This window comes from Polypterus senegalus, chromosome 4 (assembly GCF_016835505.1).
Source record: "Polypterus senegalus isolate Bchr_013 chromosome 4, ASM1683550v1, whole genome shotgun sequence".
In the NCBI taxonomy this organism is placed as follows: Eukaryota; Metazoa; Chordata; class Cladistia; order Polypteriformes; family Polypteridae; genus Polypterus; species Polypterus senegalus.
Genome location: NC_053157.1, coordinates 239,584,160 through 239,609,447, shown reverse-complemented (window position 1 = coordinate 239,609,447; position 25,288 = coordinate 239,584,160). Strand labels below are relative to the sequence as shown.

Genomic DNA, 25,288 nt, shown 5'->3' with positions numbered 1-25,288 from the left:
GAAGCCGAGAGTTGGGCGCAGTTCCATCCCCCATACGGCGGGTGGCAGTGGTCCTTGTGTTGCAGCTCAGGTGGGACACCTGCAGGGGTGCTTGGGAGTTGGAGTCTGGAAAGGCAACCCTGTCAGGATCCCAATAGAGGGCGCTGTATAACCCGGAAGTGCTGCTGACTCAGGAAGACACGGTGTGGCACCAGAAGCATTCCGGGGGTTGGCTCTGCTTGCCTGCCATCGAGGGAGTCAAGAGTCGGGGGACAGTGGGCAACAATCCATTGGAGGTCGGAAAAGAGGAAAATTTTGACTGTGGCTGATCTTTGAGTGGGTGATTACCGGAAAGGTGCTCTAGTTTAATAAATCTACAAGTCTGTTGGTAGGGTGCTCCCTGGTGGTTACAATGGAGACACGGCAAGATTCTTCATTTAAAACAGGGGTCCTGGTGGGTCGTAGTGACTGCAGGTTTTTGTTCCAAGTCAATTATTTCTGATGAAGCACTCATTGGTCGAGGAACGGTTTAAGGTTTAATTTTTTTTGTGATGATTTCCCACCCTTAACTGCTTACGTTCCCCTTAAACAGTTGCATCCCCTGTTTCCAATGGCTCCTTATCAGCAATAAGAGGCAAACAACAAAGGAACCAGTAGTTTTTCATTCTCCATTGGCACCTGTGTGTGTTCACCATCAACTCGTCCGTCTTAAACAAACATTTCACAAGGAAACTAAAGAGCAAAAAGTGAAGGATTGGGAATTAATCTTCCGTTTTTGGATTTAAACAATTTGTGTGATATCCTTGGAAATGATACAAAAACGACCCAACATGGCAGAAAGAAAACCATTTGAGCCACTAGGGGGCACCAGAGGGGCCCAAACCCCAGACACAAGTTCACAAACACCAGACCCTGTCAAATAAAGGGGGTTTATTTTTTACAAATACTCTCCACACAGGTCCAAAGGCAGCATCTCCACAAATCTCCTCAACACCACCCAGGACAGCTTTATCCACTCCCACCCGACTCTGACACCCCTGGATGAGGGCATCAAGTTCTTTAATACTGGCTAACCTGGAAGTGCTTCTGCTCTACCGTCCACATGGTCTGACAGCACTTCCGGGTTAGGCGGACATCCCATGCCATACGGCTCTTCTGTTTTCGCGGCACCCAAGGTACCCAACAAGGCTGAAACAAAGAACTCCAACTCCCATAGTGCCGTGTGGGAACCCAGGGAACAACTATAATCTGGGGAAGCTGCCATCTAACATTCTGGGGCAGGGGGGCAATGTACCAAAACTGTTGTTCTCCCAAGTCTTTCCATTACACACCTTGAGCATGGGAAAGGTGCTATATAAGTAAAATGTATTATTAATTATTATTATTATTATCATTATTACACGGGCCTCCATGCTTGGTATCATTTCTGGATCTAACCCAGACGGGACGCCCATGTATTCCTCCTCGTATTGACATCTTCTACCTCTGTCCTGGACAAGGAAGAGTTTTCTTTGCCGCCTTTACTTAGAGTAGCAAAGAGCTGGCCTCCCATCTTCCTTCCTGGCCGGGACGCCCACCACTGTATATCATCCATCACACCCCTAAGAAGCCATGACATAAAATAATGACTGGGTTCAAATTAAGCAGCTGTGTTGAAAAAACAATCTGCAGCCCAACATCAAGTCTGCAGACAAACATCAGGCCCCAGTTACACTTTAGAAAAGCATAAATGCACATTTTGCATGCGGGGAAAGTAATTCCACCCCAACATTGATCAGGCCCTCAAATGAGATGATTAAAAACTCACTAGAGGGGGTCCCACCTTATCTACTTTGTTCTGGAGGTTTGTATGATCACACAGAAGGTTCTAGAGGCCTATGAGTCCGAGAAGGAAGTGATAAAGATCTCCAAAGATGTATAAAGAGGAAGAGGAGGTGATGGCCATGAGAAGATTGATCCATGTGGAGCAGGAGTAGCAGAACGTGAAAACTTGAGTTATGTCCGTGGAGATTTTGAGGTGAACGTGAAGGGCCGGTCTGAGCTGGGAGAAGTGACACCACACAGCAATAAGCAGCTGAAAGCCTTGAACCTGGTGGCGAGATCCGGCCCCAAGTGGAAGAGTTCAAGTATCTTGGGGTCTTTTTCACGAGTGAGGGAAGAATGGAGCGTGAGATCGACAGGCGGATCGGTGCGGCATCCGCAGTGATGCGGGCTCTGCATCGGTCTGTCGTGGTGAAAAAGGAGCTGAGCCGTAAGGCAAAGCTCTCAATTTACCAGTTGATCTACATTCCTACCCTTACCTATGGTCATGAGCTATGGGTAGTGACCGAAAAAACAAAATCACAAATACAAGCGGCTGAAATGAGTTTCCTCCACAGGGTGTCTGGGATTTCCCTTAAAAATAGGGTGAGAAGCTCAGTCATCCAGGAGGGGCTCAAAGTAGAGCCACTGCTCCTCCGCATCGAGAGGAGTCAGATGAGGTGGCTCAGGCATCTGATCAGGATGCCTCCTGGACGCCACTCTGGTGAGGTGTTCTGGGCGCGTCCAACTGGGAGGAGGCCCCGGGGAACACCCAGGACACGCTGGAGGGACTATGTCTTTCAGCTGGCCTGAGAATGCCTCGGGATTCCCCCGAAAGAAGTGGCCGGGGAGAGGGAAGTCTGGGCATCTCTGCTCTAGCTGTTGCTCCCGCGACCCGATCTCAGATAAGTGGAAGAGGAAGGATGGATGGATGGATGGATGGATGGAAGCCTTAAACCGGGTCATCTTTCCTGTCAGTAGCAGTGATAAATCCGACAAACATGTGCTATGAAATCGGCGAGCTTACTAAACGTATAACTCAGGCATTCAACTGTAGGTAGACAAGGAGAGAAGTTTTACAAGAAACACTGCCAACTGGTCCTGGCCAGGGTGCCCCAGAACACTCATCCTGTGTGTAAAGTGCAAAACCCTGAATGAAGTCGGCACGCAGGCCAGAGTTTCTTCAGTGTGACCTTCAAGTTGAAGATACTCCTACTGTAGATGTCAGAGTTCATGAATCCACCATTAGAAAGAGACTGCGCAAATGAGATCAGTGTGGGAGGTGTGCCAGGAGGAAGCAGGAGAAACAGCAGAGCGCTGTGACCACGAACACAGAAGACCGAGACCGGGACTCCTGGAACAACGTGGTTGGAACAGGTGAGGCAAAAACAGAGATATCTGGTGAAAAATGATGGCAGTATTTGACCGGAGAAAAAAACAAACCTGATAAACAACTGATCAAGCATGATGGGGGGAAATGTTCTGGTTTGAGGCTGCCAGGCTGAATCAGGGGGCTTGGCCACTCACCATCATAAAATCCACCAGGGGATTCTTCATTGAGGATCATGTGAGATGATCTTTCAGAAGAGTGAAGCACAACCAAAAGTGGACCTGGCGACGTGATGATGGCCCTAAGCATTCCTGGAAGGCGCTGAAAGGGTCAAATCAAAGCACTTTGATCTCAGATCCAGTGGGGGTTGGGGGGTAATGCCAACAAGAAGCCCCTGAAAGCTGTATGAATGGGTGAGAAAAACTTTCTGCCAGTTGATGTCGTAGAGTTCTAGACCATTCTAGCAAATACCAACTTGAAGGGTTGTAGGGCAAAACCAGTTATTAAAAACAAGGATGGATTTACTTTGCCACAGATATAAATAAAAGATCTGTTCATTTGTCATGGAATAACTTATTGTGAAGCAGTCATATTTTTTTGTTTCAATTACATCACCTTTACCTGTTTAAATGAAGTTCAAAAATGCACATTAAAAATAAAGAAAAATTCACTTGGCTGTGTTTCAAAAAAAATAAATCAATTAAAAAAATTGATCTTCTACTCAAGTATCTTAACTTAATTTTAACAACAAAGTCTTCCTCAGGTGCGAGATCTTGTGTCTCTCGAGGGTACTTATTTGTGAAAATCGCTTGCCACAATCAGAACAGCAATAGGGCCTCTCCCCGGAGTGCACTCGCGTGTGTCTTTTCAGATGACTGATCTGTGAGAAACGTTTCCCACATGCAGAGCAGAAGTGGGGCTTCTCCCCAGTGTGAATCTGTCGGTGCCTCTGAAGACTACTCAACTGCGAAAATTGTCTGCCACATTCAGAACACCCGTGAGGCTTCTCTCCCGTGTGAATCCTCCTGTGAATTTGCAGGCTGCTCAGTTGCGAAAAGTGTTTACCACATTCCGAGCAGAAATAAGGCTTCTCTCCTGTGTGAATTTTTGCGTGTCTCTGGAGATGGCTTATTCGTGAGAATCTCTTGCCACATTCAGAGCAGTAGTGAGGCTTCTCTCCGGTGTGAATCTGTATGTGGCGCTGAAGACTTCTGATTTCTGAGAACTGTTTGCCACATTCGTAACAACAATGAGGCTTTTCTCCAGTGTGAATTCTTTTGTGATTCTGCAGATTGCTTGTCCGGGAGAATTGCTTTCCACATTCCAGACAGCAATAGGGTTTCTCTCCAGTGTGAGTTCTCTTGTGACTTTTAAGATTGCTTAATTCTGAGAAACGCTTTCCACATTCGGAGCAGCAATAGGGTTTTTCTCCAGTGTGAATTCTTTTATGACTCTGAAGATGGCTTATTCGTGAAAACTGTTTGCCACACTGGGAACACGAATGAGGCTTCTCACCCGTGTGAACACTAGCATGCTTCTGAAGGTAGCTGGCTTGTGAGAATGTTTTGCCACATTCAAAACAGCAATATGGCTTCTCACCCTTGTGAGCGCTCCGATGTCTGTTATAGTCAAATTTGCATTTAAAACGTTTCCCACATTCTTGGCAGATGTAGAAAGTAACTGGGGCTGGATTGTGCAGCTCTGGATGAGTATCTGGCCGAGTGATATTCACGCCCGGCACAGGACTGCAAAGAAATGAGGTCAGTGCAAAGCTCTCGAGTCCAGATGTCTTCAAGTTTCCATTACGTTGCATCAGCTGAGGTTTGCCCTGAAGAGAGTTTCGATCATACAGGGATGAGGAGATTCTGCCACTTTCCTGTGAAGCTGTTTTAAGATAGAAAGGCTCAAGGTCAAACATGTATAAAAAAAATAAAATGCACAGTAAATGCATCTGAAAAGTACAGGAGACTTAATGAAAACCATTCAATGGAAGCACTATACATTACCAGTAAACCCCCGATTCTGTAAAGAATCAGAAATCCAAGAATGGCAATCACTTTCTCTTCTCTCTGATCTTTGGAGGGATGAAAAATCATGGAGGGTGCGAGCGCCCTGGTAAAGTTTTCAATTAATGAAATAAATATATTTGTACTAAACTTAACCAATTTATTAAAACTAAAATTGACATTTAATTGTTATATCATTTAAGTCCAAAATGTGTTTGAGTTGCTGCACTCATAAGTAAAAAAAAAAATATCGGAGTGCAAAGGTTTAAATGAAGTAAATTGAAATAAATAATTCATGTTAGGAATCATAATTGAACTTACTTTTAACACTGAATTACCCTAATGTGATTCAAATAAGCCACACTGACAGCTGCCACACTGACTGCTGGCACAGTGGATTAGACCACATGGACTGCTGGCACTGTGGAGTGGAGTAGCCACTGGCACTTTGGAGTAGAGCACACTGACTGTTGGCACAGTGGATTAGACCACACTGACTGTTGGCACTATGGAGTGGAGAACACTGACTGCTGCACTGTGGAGTAGCTGACTGCTGGCACTGTCAGTAGTCACCACTACTTCAAGTTTAAATATGTCACCATGGCAACTTGTTGGCATGCACACTTTACCTCAAGTTTAGTTTACAGGTTGTGTTGTGTTGTTTGGGCACCACCTACTGACTCTAGGAAGCCACTGGGTTTGACTCTGGGGCGCTAAGTCGCTATGCGCGTCCGCTTTTGACACGGCTTGCTTCTGGCGTCTGGCATCCGTTCATATATACAACCTTTGGTGTGTTGTGTTGTGGTGTTTGGTACCACCTACTGACTCTGGGAAGCCACTGGGTTTGACTCTGGGGCACTAAGGCGCTGTGCACTTTCGGCATGGCTTGTTTCTGGCCTCTGGCATCCATATGTGATAAACCGTGTACAACTTTTGGTTAGTAATAGTAATAGATCAGATGGCCACTACAATTTCCACAGTTTAGCTCATCTGGTCATCATTGTAATAGCACTCCACTATACAGACTGCTTAAGAGAGTCTGCACACCATCCATCACTACGACTGTGAACCAATAAGAAACGATTCCAGTAGTAGTCCCACAAGGCTTTACAGCCAGTCACGGTATATAGAGTTCACAACACTGGGCTTATTCTTCATCCTTTCTGCCAGCTGTATGCTGACCTCCTCCACGCTCAACTCCAAAACAACCTGGCTGAGGTGAAGGGACTTCAGGACTTAGGGGTGCTTTAGATACAACAATATTGCATGTGGGAAACACTTCCAGAGTTAGGGTTAGAGAGAACCACCATGTAACAGAAGAACATTCTCCTGGCAGCGGCTCCCAGTGGTACCCAAGGTCCCTAACAGGGATGCCCAATGGTACTTTAACTACAACACAGCCCAGTGGCTGGCCAAATGGCATCTCCACCAGAGAGATAGCACTGGAGCACATGGCCTCAGGAGGAAGTCCCAAATATACACCCGTTATATTGGGTAGGAGAATATCATCCAGTTTTACTTGGAATGCCACCCCATCCCTACCTTTCATGACAGAACAAAACCGGGTAGTAAACTAAGTTGTAGATTTCATTCCAAATGGATAAGTCTGCCATTTGTGCCCATCAATCCTTATTGACAAAACGAAAGAGTTTTTGGTCAGAGACTTCAGTTTTTGATTTTGAATACGTTTGCAGATCTTTCTGAATACTTTCACAATCCACTCTGGCACCGTGCTTAGTGAACCGAAGCAGCTGGCCTTGACATTTCTTTCTCTTTGACTTACACAACCTCAAAACTCTAGAGCCTTTCACATTTATCTACAAATTGATGTTACGTTTCAGGCAAGGGATCATCCCATGGCTGGGGTTCAGTTTCTTCTTTGTGTCCTTTGTTGCTCATTATTTTTGTGTTAGTAATTTACTTTAATTTTACTTTGTTGGTGATCTGCTTTGTCCTATATGCCTGCGTCGTGTTCCATAAGGTTTGTGGTGTGGTTTTTCCAAAAGGCAGGGTCACCTGCCCACCACCACCACATAAAAGTAAGAGTTTCCCACAGCGCCAGGTTGTTCACCTTCAATGTGCTGGGGGAGAGGCAGGTGAGAAGTTTTCTCCCTCTTGTACTTATTGTGTTTTTTGGATTTTTGACCATTTTGTTCAGTTTTTTTGACTTCACCAATGGATTTCTGTATTGGCACTTGATTGCTTTTGGGATGGGCCTTTTGCTGGCATTGTATGCCATTTATGTTCTTGAGAACTTAAGAATGTAACAGAGCATTGTGTGAAGTAAGTCTTTTATTTTATTATGTCTAGCCAGGGTTTGATGGTAAATCCCTTTTTTTTCTAGCATATTTCCCTCCTGTGTAATAGTAATCTATCTGTGTGTATGTGAATCTATAGTATACTGCAAAAAAGAAAAAAAAAGGATAAATTGGATAATGTAAGAACAACAACAATAATAATAACAATGACAATAATAATAATAATAGGTTAATGTTGCAATATAAATATACAATTACTAGTTGTGCTACTCATCTAGGATGGGTTTAAATGTATAAAAATCAATGAATCAATGTAGACCTCAGCATTAATGCTTGCAGTGCGCCATCTGTTGAAATTCATTTTGTAATGCATGTAGTGTTAAAATATATTGCATTTGTCATTCCAACAGATGGCACGACCCAACCATTTAAAGTAAGAAAATGCATTGCAACAGAAGGGGGTGACGGTTCAGTGACGTAAAGCATACAGCCGGGACAAGGCTGAGTGTCCTCAAGTGGCCCAGCATTAAGGCACACAGAGCTGGAAGTGACGTCATTAGGACCGGAAGTGACATCACCGTGGGCGTCGGACCCTGAAGTGACATCACAGTGGGCGTCAGACCCTGAAGTGACGTCTTCAGGACTGGAATTGACTTCGCCGAGGGCGCTGCGACCAAGTGAGATTTTCTGTGAATGGTCGGCAGAGGATCGAGAGAGAAAGTCAGTGCACCTCGCCATCCTCTGGTCTGGCGTCGAACTGCCATTATTCAGGCCCTTTAGCTGCCTCCCATGCGCACGTGTTTGTAACACCTGTCATAACCATCGGGAGACTCATAAAGCGAGTTGAGTTAATAAGAATTTCGTCCATGCTTGTCCAATTCTGCTATTTAGTGGTAATGTATAAGTTTGAATTTATTCATTAGTCTTTGTTAATTCTTTCTTTTATCCCTCATAAGCTACAGATTTTATAAGAAAATGTGCTCCAGCAGAAAATGCTGCTGCTAATGACTTCCTAACTGGATGACACCCCTAGAGGTGGTGGCACACTTTTCTGTGTCTACTGCTGTTAATTCACATTCATTTCCTCCCAAGACCCACCCCCCCTCCAACTTACATGTTGCTGCAGACCACTTTGTAGACATCCGCCGCTCTGTCACTCCCCTCTTGTAGCGTGCCAACTCTGTGTGCTGGCCCTCCGAGTCATGCATTTCGAGACTTTGCAGAGAGGCGGAGGGTCTCCTCTTCATTGACCCCAAATTAGTCATTCCTCTAACCCCCACAGGAAATGTGGAGGCCTCCACTGAGGACGCATCTTCTTTGGACAGGGCGACGGTTGCCGTTTGCATTGGCATTCCAAAACTAATGGGGACCCGCTCAGAATCCTCTTGTTTAACGCCATCGAACCTTTCCGGTTCCAAAACTGAGATTTGCTCTTCGCTCTCCTCAGACTTCACATGGAGGTGGACACGACGCCACTCGGATTCTTCCTTGACAAGAACCAAACTTTGCTCCATGGTCACATCTTCGAGTGGCAACGGGTTGGGTGTGCAGCTCTGATTCTCCAGGGTCTACGTCTCTCTGAGGGAAGTGGCAAGGATGGGTGCTCCCTGTAAAGCAACAACGACAATACGCGTATTCAGAACCTGGCCTGATTCAAATGGTAAGTGGGACCATTAAGAACAAGGTTTGCTACAAAGATGTTCACTCGCTTGTTCCTGCCCACTGAAACATGACACCCTGGGTTTGCCATCCATAAATGAACTCATTAACATTCAAAAACAGTCGCGGTGCTTATAGTCACATTTTCCCATATAGGACAAGAGGAAGTTGTCACAAACTGTCACCACACTTCAGGATAAACCAATGGGTCTGTTCAGCACCTTCCCAAACCAGTGAACAGAAACTTTCTCTGAGTCAACTAGTCCAAAGGCCGACTGCTCCAAAAAGAGGATTGAGAAAAGGGACGGGGCAGGATGGCCGAGCACTTTCAAGATCCTTCTGCCCTTGTAAGGCAGCCAATGTTGTGAACATCTTGAAAATAAAGCAGCGGAGTGTCTGCCATATTCTCTGCCACCTTCACCACCCTGGACTGAGCAGGTGACACATAATCTGTTGTAATAAACTTCATATTAAGGGTTACTATAGTATGTGTATACATTAAAGCCTTGCTATCAGTGGATTTCATACCAGTGGATTCACCCATTTTGTGAAACCTGTTGTCTAAATGTGCCTATTCTTGAAGAAGGTTCACAGGATGGAGCAAAGATGGATGTCATGGGGTTGTATTTGTGGCCATGAGCAGCAGACATAGAAGATCGAAGAGGTCTACGATGCAGAAGCAAAAACATGAGACTGAGCACCAGAGGTCCAGGACTGAATAGATCAATGAGTGTCTAGCCGGCCCCAAGAGGCACGAGTAAGGAAAGATGAATGATGGGGACTGGGGTTTGTGACTGTTCCCCAAGAATGAGGAATTCTCAGTAAATGAGGGTCTTAAAGCAGCACTTAATAATTTCCTGCTCTTTGTGTACTCTGACCCATTGTATCTACCGACTGGATAGTTTAGTGAAGTCCTCAGATCACTCCTGCCACGATGAACCTGCCGTAGGATCATTACTGAGCTGTGAAGGGTTAAATCAGAGGGCTGGTGCATCTCGTCAACCCCATCCTCGAAGCTGGCATGCCGGGGGGAACCTCTAACACTTTTTCCAGACAGGATCAATGGTTAAGGGCAGGGTCATCTTAAGAGCATCATAGGCCCCCCCCAGGCAAAGAGGAGCACTTGGGCCCCAGTTTGGATAGCAAAACAGAAACATGCATAGACATCTGAAAACATGTGGACCCCTATACTCGTTGGGCCCCCGGGCAACTGCCCAGTATGCCCACGTGTTAAGATGGCCCTGGTTAAGGGGTTTTCAGTAACATTTAACAGATAGCATGACTTGACTATACAGTATACGTATATATGTTTGTTCATTGCATTCGTAGTCTGAGTCCCGACCTGAATAGTGTGGGTGGTTACCTACCAGGTAACACATGTGGTTGGTCTGCCATTCGGCAAACTTCCGCCACGGTACCCTCTTCAGTTGCGAGAAGCAGATCATGGAATGTTACATAGTTTACTGTCTAATAATTCAAAGAGTACGCGACACGTGTTTCGCCCTCATTTGGGATCATCAGGCGTACACACTCTACTGCTCCCCCATCTGGGATCAAACCTCGGAAGTCAGCATCAGAGCTGAAGCCCCTTTATGCAGCGCCACGGCGTGTGGTTCGTTTATTTGACAGCCTGTAGGTCCGGAGTAATTACATTCATTGCATTCGTAGTCTGAGTCCCGGCCTGAATTGTGTGGGTGGTTAGGTGGCGCAGGGTAAAGGGGCGCCCCGAGAGGGGAGCAGTAGAGAGTGTATGCCTGATGAGCCCAAATAAGGGCGAAACACGTCTCGCGTACTCTGCGTTATTTGACAGTAAACTATGCAATATATATGTGTATACACTTTTTTCCATGTATCTTTGTGAACCCCCAGTCCCCCAACTCTTGGGGAAACAAGCTGAAACATTAGGGATTGGGGTAGGTGGGAGAGTCTGTGCCCCCCTTGGTGAACGGAGCACCGGTGGAATCAGTTGATCGAGCGAGATCATTAGAGCAGTGATGCATGATGGGAAAGCCAACAAACAAGCCAATCCCAGTGGTCGAGCTGCACTTAGTGCACCAATCGTTCTCCACTTTGACATTAAAGAGACTTTCTTCAGCTAATCAGTGTTAAAAAAAAGTCACGTTGCATAAAAATAAAATGGGAAACTTCCAAGGGCTGGATACTTGTTATACGCACTGCGGGGAATTCTTCTGTTTCCTAGATCATACAAGTTTTGCGGTTTGCATTTTCGCTGCACTGCAGATACTGAATGATCTTAAGTTGGTGTTTGTTTTTATAAATCTAAATTTCCCAGTGTTATCTTTTCTTACCCGTGTCATTAGTCAAATGATTATTTATGCTTCTGTTACTGTCTTCTGCCCTTACACTTTAGTCTAATGAAAGTTTTCTTTACAAATGACCTATCGGGTGTCCCATTAAACACACACACCCACAACGAAGTTATTCGAAGGCACCGTGCATTAAATCGTAACCCTTTTTAAGCGCTGTCCGCTGTCTCTCGGTGTGTCAGGATTGGATCAAAAGAAGAAATGAAACGGAACAAAAAAACCTGAATTATTACTATACTGTCTATGCTCCTAAGGCGGCTTCAAAGGGCAGGAATCGGTCAAATCGAAGCGCATGCGTGTTACGTACCTGCAGCCGTGCGCGTGCAGATTACTGAGCCAGTCCGCCGGACTGTTGTGCACGAGCGTTGCGCTGTGCAGCTCCTCAGTCTCCGGCTCTTAATGACATCCCTCCCTCACAATTACTGTCACTGTCACATCGAATCAGTCAATCGCAATGGCGAACGCGCTCCCCAAACCCACGGACGGTCCCCTAGCCATGCAGCTCGTTTTGTTTCGCCGGCGATTAGATGTTACTCGAGTGAGAAGGGCGACATGAGAAAAAAAAATGCAGACCACACTCACCGGGTCCTTTCGACCACCGCAGTTTTCAGTTAGCGCACACTTAAACGTCGCTAAGGTAGCGAGATGACACGGCGGTCGCTTTCTTTGTTTTAGCACGAATGTGGACGAGACTGCAGTCAATACGCGTCCATTTCATACGTCACTGCTAGCGAAGTAAGCGAACCCCCCCGATTCTCTCTAAACTCCCCTTACCGAAAGCGTGCAGTCACGCGAACGCACAAACCAAACACGCTGGTCACATCAAGCCCCTCCCTCGAATTCCTTCACTAGGTTCCCAGAGACCGAGACGGGCGTCTGCGCAAGAAGGAGGACAGGCACTGGACTACAGCTCCCAGAAGTCCTCGCGGCGGCGCGCAGTACTCGTTCAACCTTCTCTTCCCCACAGCACTTGCCACAAACGCATCTTTATTTTGTTTAAAATGTACCACCGTGACACTGAATTGGAATGGGATACGATGATTTGATTATAAACTTCATAGGCCATGAGAGCAGGGTCTCGTTTGCGCGGCCGTTAGAAAACAATCCAATTAGAATTGAACCAGCAGGTCTCTTTTTCTTGAACGGTAAAGAGATTCTTTCGAATCCCGGTGTAGCGAAACGGAATGGGAGAAAATAAGCAAATGGAAAGTCACAGCTGATACGGAGTGGGAGCTGATTATATAGATGGGGGTTGGTGAGATTATTTAATTCTAAATAATAATAATAATAATAATAATAATAATAATAATAATAATAATAATAATAATAATATACATTCAGTCAGGACCAACCCCACACATTGTCTCCACACATTATGGTCCTTGGCGATCGCCAGGCAGATTGCCAGTAGGTCTTCCTCAAATCCATTAAAGCCAATGCAGGGTTTCGGGGACATGAGCCTATCCCAACAGCACTGGGTACAAAGCAGGAAACGACTTGTGCCCATTTGGAAATTTTCATTCAACCCAACGTGTGTTGTCTTTTGGGCTGGTGGAGCAAAACTGAAGTGCCAAGAGAAAAGCCACGGAGACACTTAGGAGCACATCTGCCAAATACGTGGGCTTACTGGAGCTCAATCCACCCTAATAATTTAAAGTTAAAAAAATAAAAACACCAAACGGCCGACGATACATTCAGCATGTTTAACTGTAAGGAGTCTTTTAGAAACACTTTGCTGCTTTCCAGTTGAAAAAAATAAAATAAAACTAAAAAAAAAAAAAAAACAAACAAACAAAAAACTTTATACAGGGTTGCGCACGAAAAACCGAACCATCTCCGACTCTAACTTCGACGTACGTTTCTTAGCCTGCACACGAAACGAAAGATATGCAATACAAAAATCTGTATTTACCGGTTAGAGGAGGTGCTGGAAATGATTTCCTTTTCTGCACGCGACGCCATATTGTCATAGACGCGACGCAGATCTTCCGCTTCAACTTTTCTAAATTCACTCTGATTCACTGTAAAAAATAAATCTTGCATGTGTGAAAAATAATAACAAAAAATAGCTAACTACACACAAAAAAATACCCCATTTTTATTGATTACTAATTCAATAAAAAAATAAGAATAAGGTTAACGTATTATTTTTCTTACAATGTAAGCATATTTATAACTTATTTTAAGTAAAAAAAAAAAAAAAAACTATACTGTGAATTGAGCACATTTAAGTTAAGTTAAATTTAATAACACTGCACTTCCCCTCACATCGATTTCTTGGTCTTTACAACAACGCTTCCAGCTGTAACGTTTATCCATAATAATAAGAGCTGTTTTACTACGGATGAGTAAGTATAAGGCCTATTAATTCCGTAATGAATAATAACTAGTATTTCATTTCATATAGTAACAGACGTAAGCAGTTGTTATTTTCACGAAACCTTTCCCTTCATGTGGGAAACATGGCGAGCAAGGTAGCGTCTTTTTAACAACCTCCCTCGTTGGTTTGCTTTAAAAAGCAGGCACATTTCTCGGATAGTTCATATTTTTTTTTATCGTTTAAAACTTTTATTTTACACATAAAATGAAAATGACACTGAGATAAGTTTGAGAACAATATGGCGTTTGTCCTAAACTGCGACCTGTAAACAACACATAAAGACGTTTGCCTAACCGTCACGGTATTATGTGACCTCTTATTTAATTAGTGATCTACATAGGCCATGTATTTTCTGGTTAATTTTTAACACTGTGACTTATTTAGCGATGTTTGATTTCCTACGTGCTATTTTATTTCAGGATTTTCGCTATCGCATACTGAAAAGTAACGGAAAAGGCGGCCATTCATTTAACGGGATTTGCTGGCGTAAATGCAGGAAGTGTTTGAAGAGCGCCATCTGACTCAGGATTTCACTCATTTAACTCTCTACGTTTCCTTCCCGTTTACCTCTCGTTCCTGGGACATTAATTGATTGAGATATACTTTGTGTGTAAGTTTAAAAAAAGAAAAGAACATTTACATTGACATTTGAATGTCAGTAATTCAGTAAAAATTAGCCTCAGACATTTGATTTAATTTTCCTTTGAAAATATAACTCCGTTGTTGTGTCTATCTGTGTATGTTCAAATAAATAAAGATATATGGAATTTTAGCATGTATTTGTTATAAAGTCATTACTGTCCAGTAATTTTTTTTTGAGTAATTCAAATGAAAATCGGAGTAAAATAAAACCATTTTGCCACTACTTATATTTAATCAAACTCGTTTATTTTAGGTAAATTTTAAAAAAATTAATAAATTAAGTTTACTCAATAGTGCAGTATATTAAATCTACTCAAAAATATTGCTTGTAATTTTTTTTTGCCTTTTTTTTTTTAAGTACTTTTAACGCATCATTTTTTTACAGTGTATATTGTTCTTCAGTTCCTCTAATGTCTTTGGATTATTGACAGACACTTTTCCCTTCAGATTGCCCCACAGGTAAAAGTCGCAAGTAGAAATGTCCGGTGATCTTGGTGGCCACAAACCTTTGCTGACAGTTCGTTCCTCTGTGAAGACATTGTGAACTCGAGAAAGTGACTCGCGAGAAGTGTGACACGTCGTGACGTCACCCGCCGGTATAACAACTCGAGCCAGCCGGTCAGAGACGGTTCGATTTTTCGTGCGCCACCCTTTAGTTCATCTCCGGCTAGTGCTGTTAAGCCTTTTGCTTTATTTCTATGATTTAGGACGCAAGTGAAATTAAATAGTTAATTGGTATGGGCATTTCAAGTAACTTAACAGATTTGTTTATGTGAAATGACACATCTCCCTCTTTAGTTTCCTCAAAGGAAACAGGATCCACAGCAGCACTTGCAAATAATAAAATCGTATTGCCTGCCATGGCGAATTTTAAATTCTTTATTAAACAAGAGGGGGTTTGAGCACGACAGCATAGCGAGTCTTCTATTTAGTTCTTCTATTTCGTTTCGGCTCACTGGGCTGAGTAAACCTTTAGACTGGTAACCCCACTGTGATTTTTGGGACGTGCAAACTTCACAAAATTCACAGGTTTGATTCAGTTCAAGAATCCAATGTGAATTAGCACTGAGGCATCATAAGACCACCAACCTGTCGTGTAAGCTTCCTTTCTAGGCGAGCCCAGTCTCTTCTGTCTGTTGTACCATCATTTCCTTGTCTTCATATCTTCACCTTGGTTAGGCGGGAGAAAGAGATTAAAGGCTTCTCATGTTGCATGCACCGGCTACAGTGAAAAACCAGTCTTCTGTGCTAATCGCTTCTCTCCAGAGCCTGGAAAAGTGAGTAGAAGTATACTGGCTGCAAAATTTTCTGTCTGGATCCACCCATCCATCCATTTTCCAACCCGCTGAATCCAAACACAGGGTCACGGGGGTCTGCTGGAGCCAATCCCAGCCAACACAGGGCGCAAAGTAGGAACTAATCCTGGGCAGGGTGCCAACCCACCGCAGGACACACACAAACACACCAAGCACACACTCGGGTCAATTTAGAATCGCCAATCCACCTAACATGCATGTCTTTGGACTGCGGGAGGAAACCGGAGCACCCGGAGGAAACCCACAGACATGGGGAGAACATGCAAACTCCACGCTGGGAGGACCCGGGTCTCCTAACTGCGAGGCAGCAGCGCTACCAGTGCTACCACTGCGCCACCGTGCCGCCCCTTTCTGTCTGGATTTTACTAGAAAACCCTGTGAATGGTAAGGCTTTCAGGTTTACCTATCTGTCTGGGGGAGACTGGGGACGGTTGCAACACTTTTTGCATTCCTCTCATTTACTCAGAGACTGTTTGGACTACACCAGCCAAATTTGTATACTATAAACTTACATCTGTCTGCTAATTACCCATAGTACTTGTAGTTAATTATATTTTACATATCCTGCACAATATTGATTTGAACTGAAGAAGTCAGATGTTGCAACACATACAGTAGTGTGAAAAACTATTTGCCCCCTTCCTGATTTCTTATTCTTTTGCATGTTTGTCACACAAAATGTTTCTGATCATCAAACACATTTTACCATTAGTTAAATATAACACAAGTAAACACAAAATGCAGTTTTTAAATGATGGTTTTTATTATTTAGGGAGAAAAGAAAATCCAAACCTACATGGCCCTATGTGAAAAATTAATTGCCCCCTGAACCTAATAACTGGTTGGGCCACCATTAGCAGCAATAACTGCAATCAAGCGTTTGCGATAACTTGCAATGAGTCTTTTACAGCGCTCTGGAGGAATTTTGGCCCACTCATCTTTGCAGAATTGTTGTAATTCAGCTTTATTTGAGGGTTTTCTAGCATGAACCGCCTTTTTAAGGTCATGCCATAGCATCTCAATTGGATTCAGGTCAGGACTTTGACTAGGCCACTCCAAAGTCTTCATTTTGTTTTCTTCAGCCATTCAGAGGTGGATTTGCTGGTGTGTTTTGGGTCATTGTCCTGTTGCAGCACCCAAGATCGCTTCAGCTTGAGTTGACGAACAGATGGCCGGACATTCTCCTTCAGTATTTTTTGGTAGACAGTAGAATTCATGGTTCCATCTATCACAGCAAGCCTTCCAGGTCCTGAAGCAGCAAAACAACCCCAGACCATCACACTACCACCACCATATTTTACTGTTGGTATGATGTTCTTTTTCTGAAATGCTGTGTTCCTTTTACGCCAGATGTAACAGGACATTTGCCTTCCAAAAAGTTCAACTTTTGTCTCATCAGTCCACAAGGTATTTTCCCAAAAGTCTTGGCAATCATTGAGATGTTTCTTAGCAAAATTGAGACGAGCCCTAATGTTCTTTTTGCTTAACAGTGGTTTGCGTCTTGGAAATCTGCCATGCAGGCCGTTTTTGCACGCCAGTCTCTTACTTATGGTGGAGTCGTGAACACTGACCTTAATTGAGGCAAGTGAGGCCTGCATTTCTTTAGACGTTGTCCTGGGGTCTTTTGTGACCTCTCGGATGAGTCGTCTCTGCGCTCTTGGGGTAATTTTGGTCGGCCGGCCACTCCTGGGAAGGTTCACCACTGTTCCATGTTTTTGCCATTTGTGGATAATGGCTCTCACTGTGGTTCGCTGGAGTCCCAAAGCTTTAGAAATGGCTTTATAACCTTTACCAGACTGATAGATCTCAATTACTTCTGTTCTCATTTGTTCCTGAATTTCTTTGGATCTTGGCATGATGTCTAGCTTTTGAGGTGCTTTTGGTCTACTTCTCTGTGTCAAGCAGCTCTTATTGAAGTGATTTCTTGATTGAAACAGGTGTGGCAGTAATCAGGCCTGGGGGTGGCTACGGAAATTGAACTCAGGTGTGATACACCACAGTTAGGTTATTTTTTAACAAGGGGGCAATTACTTTTTCACACAGGGCCATGTAGGTTTGGATTTTTGTTTCCCCCTAAATAATAAAACCATCATTTAAAAACTGCATTTTGTGTTTACTTGTGTTATATTTGACTAATGGTTAAATGTGTTTGATGATCAGAAACATTTTGTGCGACAAACATGCAAAAGAATAAGAAATCAGGAAGGGGGCAAATTGTTTTTCACACCACTGTATAAGGGACGGTTGCAACATGTTAAACATATATTAAATTTCAATAATTAACCTTTGCTTTTTCTCTGAACTTGCATAGTACTGTGTAAATCTACAATTATACAATAATATTAAAGTAGATTAAATGCCTGGGATATCATAAATTGTCATTGTCATCCCTGGGTGGGTCTTCATCCAAGAATCACAGGCTGAGATGACAACTCTTTTTGATGGCCCATATACACTCCTGTCAAGTGGCTGTAATTGTGGGTGGAAGGAGAGCAAAACAACTCCATGGCTGCGGCAGAATTTGATGCCTTCTATTGACAGGTGGGATGGGTGATTGTCAAGAATTAATAGAACTTTGGAGTCCGAGGAACTCTTTGTGTGTCGCTGAAAGTGTTTCAAGTAAACAAGAAAGTCAGCCTCTTGCATCCACCCTGATGCTTTGGCTGTCCCAATACAGCCAGGTGAGCCATCCCGAACAAAACGAGATTTGAAATGCACACGTGGGAAAGTGAACATTGGGGGTATGGAGTTACCAAGTGCATCGATTGTACAAGCCAGTGTGACAAGTGTGCCTCTTTCTGCTGAGGTAGCTGCACCAACTTGCCTGTCACCACGTCTTGCCACAACCCTGTCGGGAGTTTGAACAGTTGTTATCCCGGTTTCATCCATGTTCCATATGTTTTGTGGCTGAAACTTGTGTTTGTCCAAAACCTGGCTTAAATTGTTAAAAAAAAATTGTTAACATTTGTTTCATTTAAAATGGTTGCCCTCGAAAGGCTTGTGGCTTGAGGACGTCTTATTGAGAGAGTTGGGTGCCGTTTTAAAAAAACCATTCAAGCAGTCAACACCAACCATACAGGCCTCATTCCACTGTGAGGGAAAGTTGCACTTATAGTGAGAGGCGAGTTGAAATGCAAGCCTACTAACCTGAAATAAAATGTTATAAAATGTAAATAGTTTTTATTATCTTTCACTTTTTACCGATATTCCCCTAACCCTCTCACCCTCTTACTCTCTTTATACATCCATCCATCCATTTTGTAACCCACTGAATCCGAATACAGGGTCACGGGGGTCTGCTGGAGCCAATCCCAGCCAACACGGGGCACAAGGCAGGAACCAATCCTGGGCAGGGTGCCAACCCACCGCAGGACACACACCCACACACCAAGCACACCCTAGGGCCAATTTAGAATCGCCAATCCACCTAACCTGCATGTCTTTGGATTGTGGGAGGAAACCCACGCAGACACGGGGAGAACATGCAGACTCCACGCAGGGAGGACCCGGGAAGCGAACCCGGATCTCCTAACTGCGAGGCAGCCGCCCCTCTTTATACATTTCTGTTAATTTCTCTTCCCTCTTTAGGACTTAACCCATAATATAAGTCTGCTGCCCAATACTGTTTTAGACTCCTCTCTTGGTCTTCTGAGAACACTCTTCTGATGGTCCAGTACCCTGCACGTGGTAACCTATCTGATCCCTCACTTGCAAGCTTCTCTCTTTTCTTATGGAATCGAAATAAGGTGATATGACAGATGGAAAAGTCCTTGGTGACTGCCCTGACTGTCCTGCCCTCATTCCTAATTACGTTTGAAGCTTGTTCCAAAATTTCAAGGGGAACCCCTCTGTTAGTAACTCTCTTCCTCACTCTTGGCATACTGGAAAAAACAGAATATTATTTCTATTTTTAGATCCATAAACTACAGTTAAGCTGTATAGCAGTATACTTTGGCCTTAAACTGAAAAAAATGTCCTGATTCTGAACTAAAAATGTTAAAAATTAATGATATGTAGTCTATTTCAATATGGCTGGGTGGCTTGGGGATGATTGCACCAAGTTGTTGCAACTGTCCCGGACCTGCCAGCCATGACAGAACACCATGTGCTAGCTATTCAAATAGTCAGGGAAACATGCTAACAATACTTTTTAAAAGTCAGCACCACAATGATTTGAACTAGTTATGTTTTGATTAATTAAAATAAAAGCTATGGACAGCAAGTCAAAAAAACAACTTGCAAAAAAAAAAAAACTTCCATACCTTCTAAATAGTTATTTTTCAATAAATGCAGCAGCAGATGATGTAAGTGTATAGTTTCTCTCTGGTGGAGAGAGGGCCTAACTGAGCATGTGCAGTATGAGTATCATCACTCTAGCATATTTCTAATTGGAGAAATAAGACTTGTTGCAACCGTCCCCAGTCTCCCCTGCCTCTCATGTCTATCTGTAAGGTCTTGATTGTCCCCTGCACTTGCATATGCTGATGACCACCCTCTGGTGCCATCCTCAGTATCACTGAAAAAAGTCTAACATGGATGTTGTTCATTCAACGTAAATTTTCTCTTTCAAGCAACTTAAGATTAGTCATTTAGTGTTGTAGCTTGAAATATTTGGTTTCAGATATCAATCAAAGTAAAAAAAAAAAAATGTTTGTGCCAAAGTAAGTTATGGTGGAGGGAACAAACGTAAAAATCCTATTTCAGTTAACCTAATATTTCAGGTTGTCCGTGTGCTGTGTTTGAGCGGCTGTTTGTATTTTCTTCGGGTAGATCTTTCCAGTGTGCTGGCTTTCCAACTGCCAGAATGAAGAAGACTTTCCCGAGTGGAGTGGACGTGGTCGTACAGATCTGGGGCCTCATGTATAAACGGTGCGTACGCACAGAAATGTTGCGTAAGAACTTTTCCACGTTCAAATTGCGATGTATAAAACCTACACTTGGCGTAAAGCCACGCACTTCTTCACGGTACCTCATACCTTGTCGTACGCAAGTTCTCTGCTTGGTTTTTCAGACTGGCGGCACCCAGCGTCAAAGCAGTGCTACTGTTCCTGTGTGGTTACACCTTATTTTCCTGACGCGGCTTTATAAATACACTGAAACTAACCGTATATTGTTTATTAGTGTAATGCAACTGATTGTAATTAACTCGTAACAATATAATGGTCCAGGGAACAGCCATAGTATTCCAAATACCATAACTGCTTTAGCGTTGTTACTCTCACTTCTCCTTCTTCTTCTTCATCTTCTTTCAGCTCCTCCCGTTAGGAGTTGCCACAGCAGATCATCTTTTTCCATATAACTCTCACTGCACCACTCGGAGTATTTATATCACTGTATCTGAGTGTGAATCACAGCAGCAGCTGATCGGAAAGAGAATTATCGGTATACAGCTTCATGGACACGCTACCTCAGCCACTGCAAAACGTTTTAAAGCCTTTCCTGTACAGACCTCGCGGTTCAGAATCAGTTTCATTCCAAGAACTTTAAATGCACTCCATCAATTGCTCCTTGTAGAACTGTTAGGACTTATAAGTAGAGTCACCCCACTGTAAACCTGCACTACAGTTAAAATATCGCACAACCTGAGCCACTTTATAAAGCGCGTATTTACATATGATGACGATATCATTTTTAAGGTGAAATGCAGCAAAATATGTTTATTATATTATACAGATAAAACTTTAACTTCATTTAAATAATCTATTTTCTTCACTGGGACTGGCGTGAAGGATAGAATAATTAAACATGTACTACGAAGATATTTCAATGTTCCTTTAACATTTTGAAGAATCGGCGCTAAGCATACAGATGGCTTAATGTCTATTACAGAGCTGATTGTGCGGCGATCCACTATGCGTAAGATATCATACTGACATTGGACTTTCTCTATTGGACATAGAGCCACCCCTGAGTGCTGCTGCAATAAATAATTTCATCGATGGTCGCACACTATCACTGCGCCGTGAAACTCATGTTTAATAACGTTCTTTAATTCCTATCATCATAAAAATGATATCACGTATACATCTCAGTGTTTTAGTTATTCAGAGATCTGTAATATGAATGTAATGGATTCTCTTTTCTGTTGGAGGAAGAGAGCTGGTTTTTATGTAACGCCCCAAATCCTTCCAGAATTACGCCTCTTTGAATATGCAAATCAATATAAATCGCCCTTAAGCGCAGCCTTCTGTGATAAGACAATGGGAAAAGCACGGGGAAAATATAAGAATTTCAGCGAATACCAAGTGGAGGCAAATGAAAAACATACAATTTGTTCAAATAAACCGTGATATAATCAACAAAAGGAAGTTGATCGAGTGACATAGCGTGTTGGAGAAACTTGAAAGCTCAAGTTCACAAAATCGCACAGTGCAGGAAATAAAAAAGAAGTCACATATCAAAGTCGACGTGAAAAGCCGAGTCGTAGCCCACCGTCTGAGTGTCATATGAAAACTTATTAGGGTACAGAGAAAAAGGCACACAGTGGGGAAAAAGCACGAAATGTCAACTTCAATCTCGACATTTCCACTTTAATCACGTAGTTTATTTTGTCATTAAAGTAGAACATCATAAACTTCATCTTAAAATCGTTTAATTAACCAGTTTCTCAAATCACATTGTAATTAAAGTAGCACGTTAAATGCTTTGTTTTGTATTTGATCTTCTACTCGTATGTGATCTGTGTGTGTGAATCACTACTTGCTTCTTAAACCGGCTCTCTTCCTCCAACTGGACACAGAGTCCATTACATTCGTGATATTACAGCTCTCTGAATAACTAAAATACTGAGATGTATACGTGATGTCATTTTCATGATGATAGGAGTTAAAGCACGTTATTAAACATGTGTTTCACTTCGATGAAATAATTTATTGCAGCAGTACTCAGGGGCGGCTCTAGGCTTGTGGTGGCACTGGGCAGAGGAAGAATCGGTGGCTCCTTCGCCCGCCGTCAGTAAGGTAGCTTATGCACGGTGGATGGCCATGTATGTTGCGGACACTGCATAGCCACCTCGTGCTCATGACACAAGCATTTAACTTTTGCCGAAATTTGTCGCTGCGTTTTTAGCTGTGTTGTTATTTTCTCTTTCTGTTTTATATTCAATATATATTGGCGTAGCCGTCACTGCAGTTCTTGCTTTTCTTTCCCCAAGTAACCGATCGCCACACAATCAGCTCTGTAATAGACGTTAAGCCATCTGTAAGCTTAGGGCCGATTCTTCAAAACGTTTAAAGAACATTGAAATATCTTCGTAGTACATGTTTAATTATTCTATCCTTAACGACACTCCCAGTGAAGAATATAGATTATTTAAATGAAGTTAAAGTTTTATCTGTATAATATAATAAACATATTTTGCTGCATTTCACCTTAAAAATGATATCGTCATCATATGTAAATACGCTTTATAAAGTGGCTCAGGTTGTGAGATATTATAACTGTAGTGCAAGTTTACAGTGAGGTGATTGTACTTATAAGTCCTAACAGTTCTACAAGGAGTAATTGATTGAGTGCATTTAAAATTCTTGGGATTAAACTGTTTCTGAACCGCGAGGTCCGTACAGGAAAGGCTTTGAAATGTTTTGCAGTGGCTGAGACAGCGTGTCCTTGAAGCTGTATACCGATAATTCTCTTTCCGATCAGCTGCTGCTGTGATTCACACTCAGATACAGTGATATAAATACTACGAGTGGTGCAGTGAGAGTAATATGGAAAAAGATGATCCACTGTGACAACTCCTAATGGGAGCTGCAGAAAGAAGAAGATGAAGAAGAAGGAGAAGTGAGAGTAACAACGCTAAAGCAGTTCTGGTATTTGGTATACTATGGCTGTTCCCTGGACCATTATATTGTTACAAGTTAATTACAATCAGATGCATTACACTAATAAACAATATGCGGTTAGTTTCAGTGTATTTATAAAGCTGCGTCAGTAAAATAAAAGAGTAACCACACAGGAACAGTAGCACTGCTTTGACACTGGGTGTCGTCAGTCTTCAAAACCGAGCGGAGAACTTGCGTACGACAAGGCATGAGGTACCGTGGAAAAGTGCGTGGCTTTACGCCAAGTGTAGGTTTTATACATCGCGATTTGAACGTGGAAAAGTTCTTATGCAACGTTTCTGTGCGTACGCACCGTTTATACATGAGGCCCCTGGTGACCTCATCCATTATGCTGCCTCCCTCATTTGGCCAGTGCTGGGCCAGCCAATCCGATGATAGGACCCCTCTACTCCACGATTCCTGCGATCCTCCATCAGGGATGACTTTACTTTAGGCAGGCAAAACAACTTGGCAGGTGGGCCGTGGCACCAAGTGCCACATTTGAGTACCGAGAAGAGAAACAGAATAGGTGAGGGTTCGTATCTAATTCTAACTGTCATGTTACTTATGTTTTAGCGCTAATGACTAAAAACAGAGATGCAGTCTGTACAGTTGATCAGCAGCTCTAGTCAGGGTGTGCTAAACTGAAGTTGTGAGTCTTCAGCTGGGATTTGAAAGCTGAGACTGAAGGGGCATCTCTTATAGTAGCAGGCAGACCACTCCACAGTTTAGGGGTCCTGTAACTAAAAAAAATAAGCGAAATCAGGAAGGTAACAAAGCGATTTTCACCACACCGTAAACCGCTTAGACAGAATTTCAAAGCTTGCTAAACTGAAGAACTAACATAACGACCTGCTCTTTATCTGCAGAACTCTGAGGGCAGTGGCACTTCTGCGCACACACAGCAGTCCCACCCTCGTCTGATCCGACACCCCATTGCAATCCTTCCCTTCAGCCTGACCAAATGCGGAGGCTGGTGTTGTGCACCATTTTTGCCTCGGAGACACACAGTCAGCATACACCGCGTTCCAAATTATTATGCAAATTGTATTTAAGTGTCATAAAGATGAAAAATTTTTGTTTTTCAATTAAACCCATGGATGGTATTGTGTCTCAGGGTTCTTTTGATCAATCTCGGACACCCGTGATAATTCACTTGCCAGGTGAGCCCAATTAAAGGAAAAAACTACTAAAGGAGGATGTTCCACATTATTAAGCAGACCACCATTTTCAAGCAATACGGGAAAGAAAAAGGATCTCTCTGCTGCCGAAAAGCGTGAAATAGTTATATGCCTTTTCCAAGGTATGGCAACCTTAGATATTTCACGAAAACTTAAGTGTGATCATCGTACTGTTAAAAGATTTGTGGCGGACACCGAGCACACATGGGTTTGTGCAGATAACGGCAAAATGAGAAAAGGTTTCTGCCAGACAAACTCATCGGATTAAGACAGCAGCTGCTAAAATGCCATTACAAAGCAGCAAACAGGTATGTGAAGCTGCTGGTGCCTCTGGAGTCCCGCGAACATCAAGGTGCAGGATCCTCCAGAGGACTGCAGTTCTGCATAACACCTTCTAACCAATGCTCTCAAGCAGAAACGGCTGCAGTGGGCCCAGAACTACATGAAGACTAGTTTTCAAACAGTCGTGTTTACAGATGAGTGCCATGCAACCCTGGATGTTCCAGATGGATGGAGTGGAGGACTTGCTGGTGGGCGGCCACCACGTCCCAACAAGGCTGCAACGTCATCAAGGAGGTGGCGGAGTC

The 25,288-nt window shown here is 43.2% G+C and overlaps 1 protein-coding gene across 2 annotated transcripts in view; it reads right to left on the bottom strand.

The window, feature by feature from the left end:
- Positions 1-2,656: 2,656 nt before the first annotated feature.
- LOC120528277 (zinc finger protein OZF-like) overlaps positions 2,657-25,288 on the bottom strand; it is a 36,224-nt gene continuing 13,592 nt past the window's right edge. Inside the window, exons 1-3 of one of the 2 annotated variants that reach the window (XM_039752406.1) lie at positions 12,134-12,192; positions 8,488-8,980; positions 2,657-4,993 (exon numbers count right to left, since the gene is read on the bottom strand). In XM_039752406.1, coding sequence (XP_039608340.1) covers positions 3,840-4,993; positions 8,488-8,887 — 1,554 coding nt within the window. In that variant the 5' untranslated portion in view covers positions 8,888-8,980; positions 12,134-12,192 and the 3' untranslated portion in view covers positions 2,657-3,839. Of the gene's footprint in view, positions 4,994-8,487; positions 8,981-12,133; positions 12,193-25,288 lie in introns of those variants that run through there. The other variant, XM_039752407.1, reaches the window with a different exon arrangement.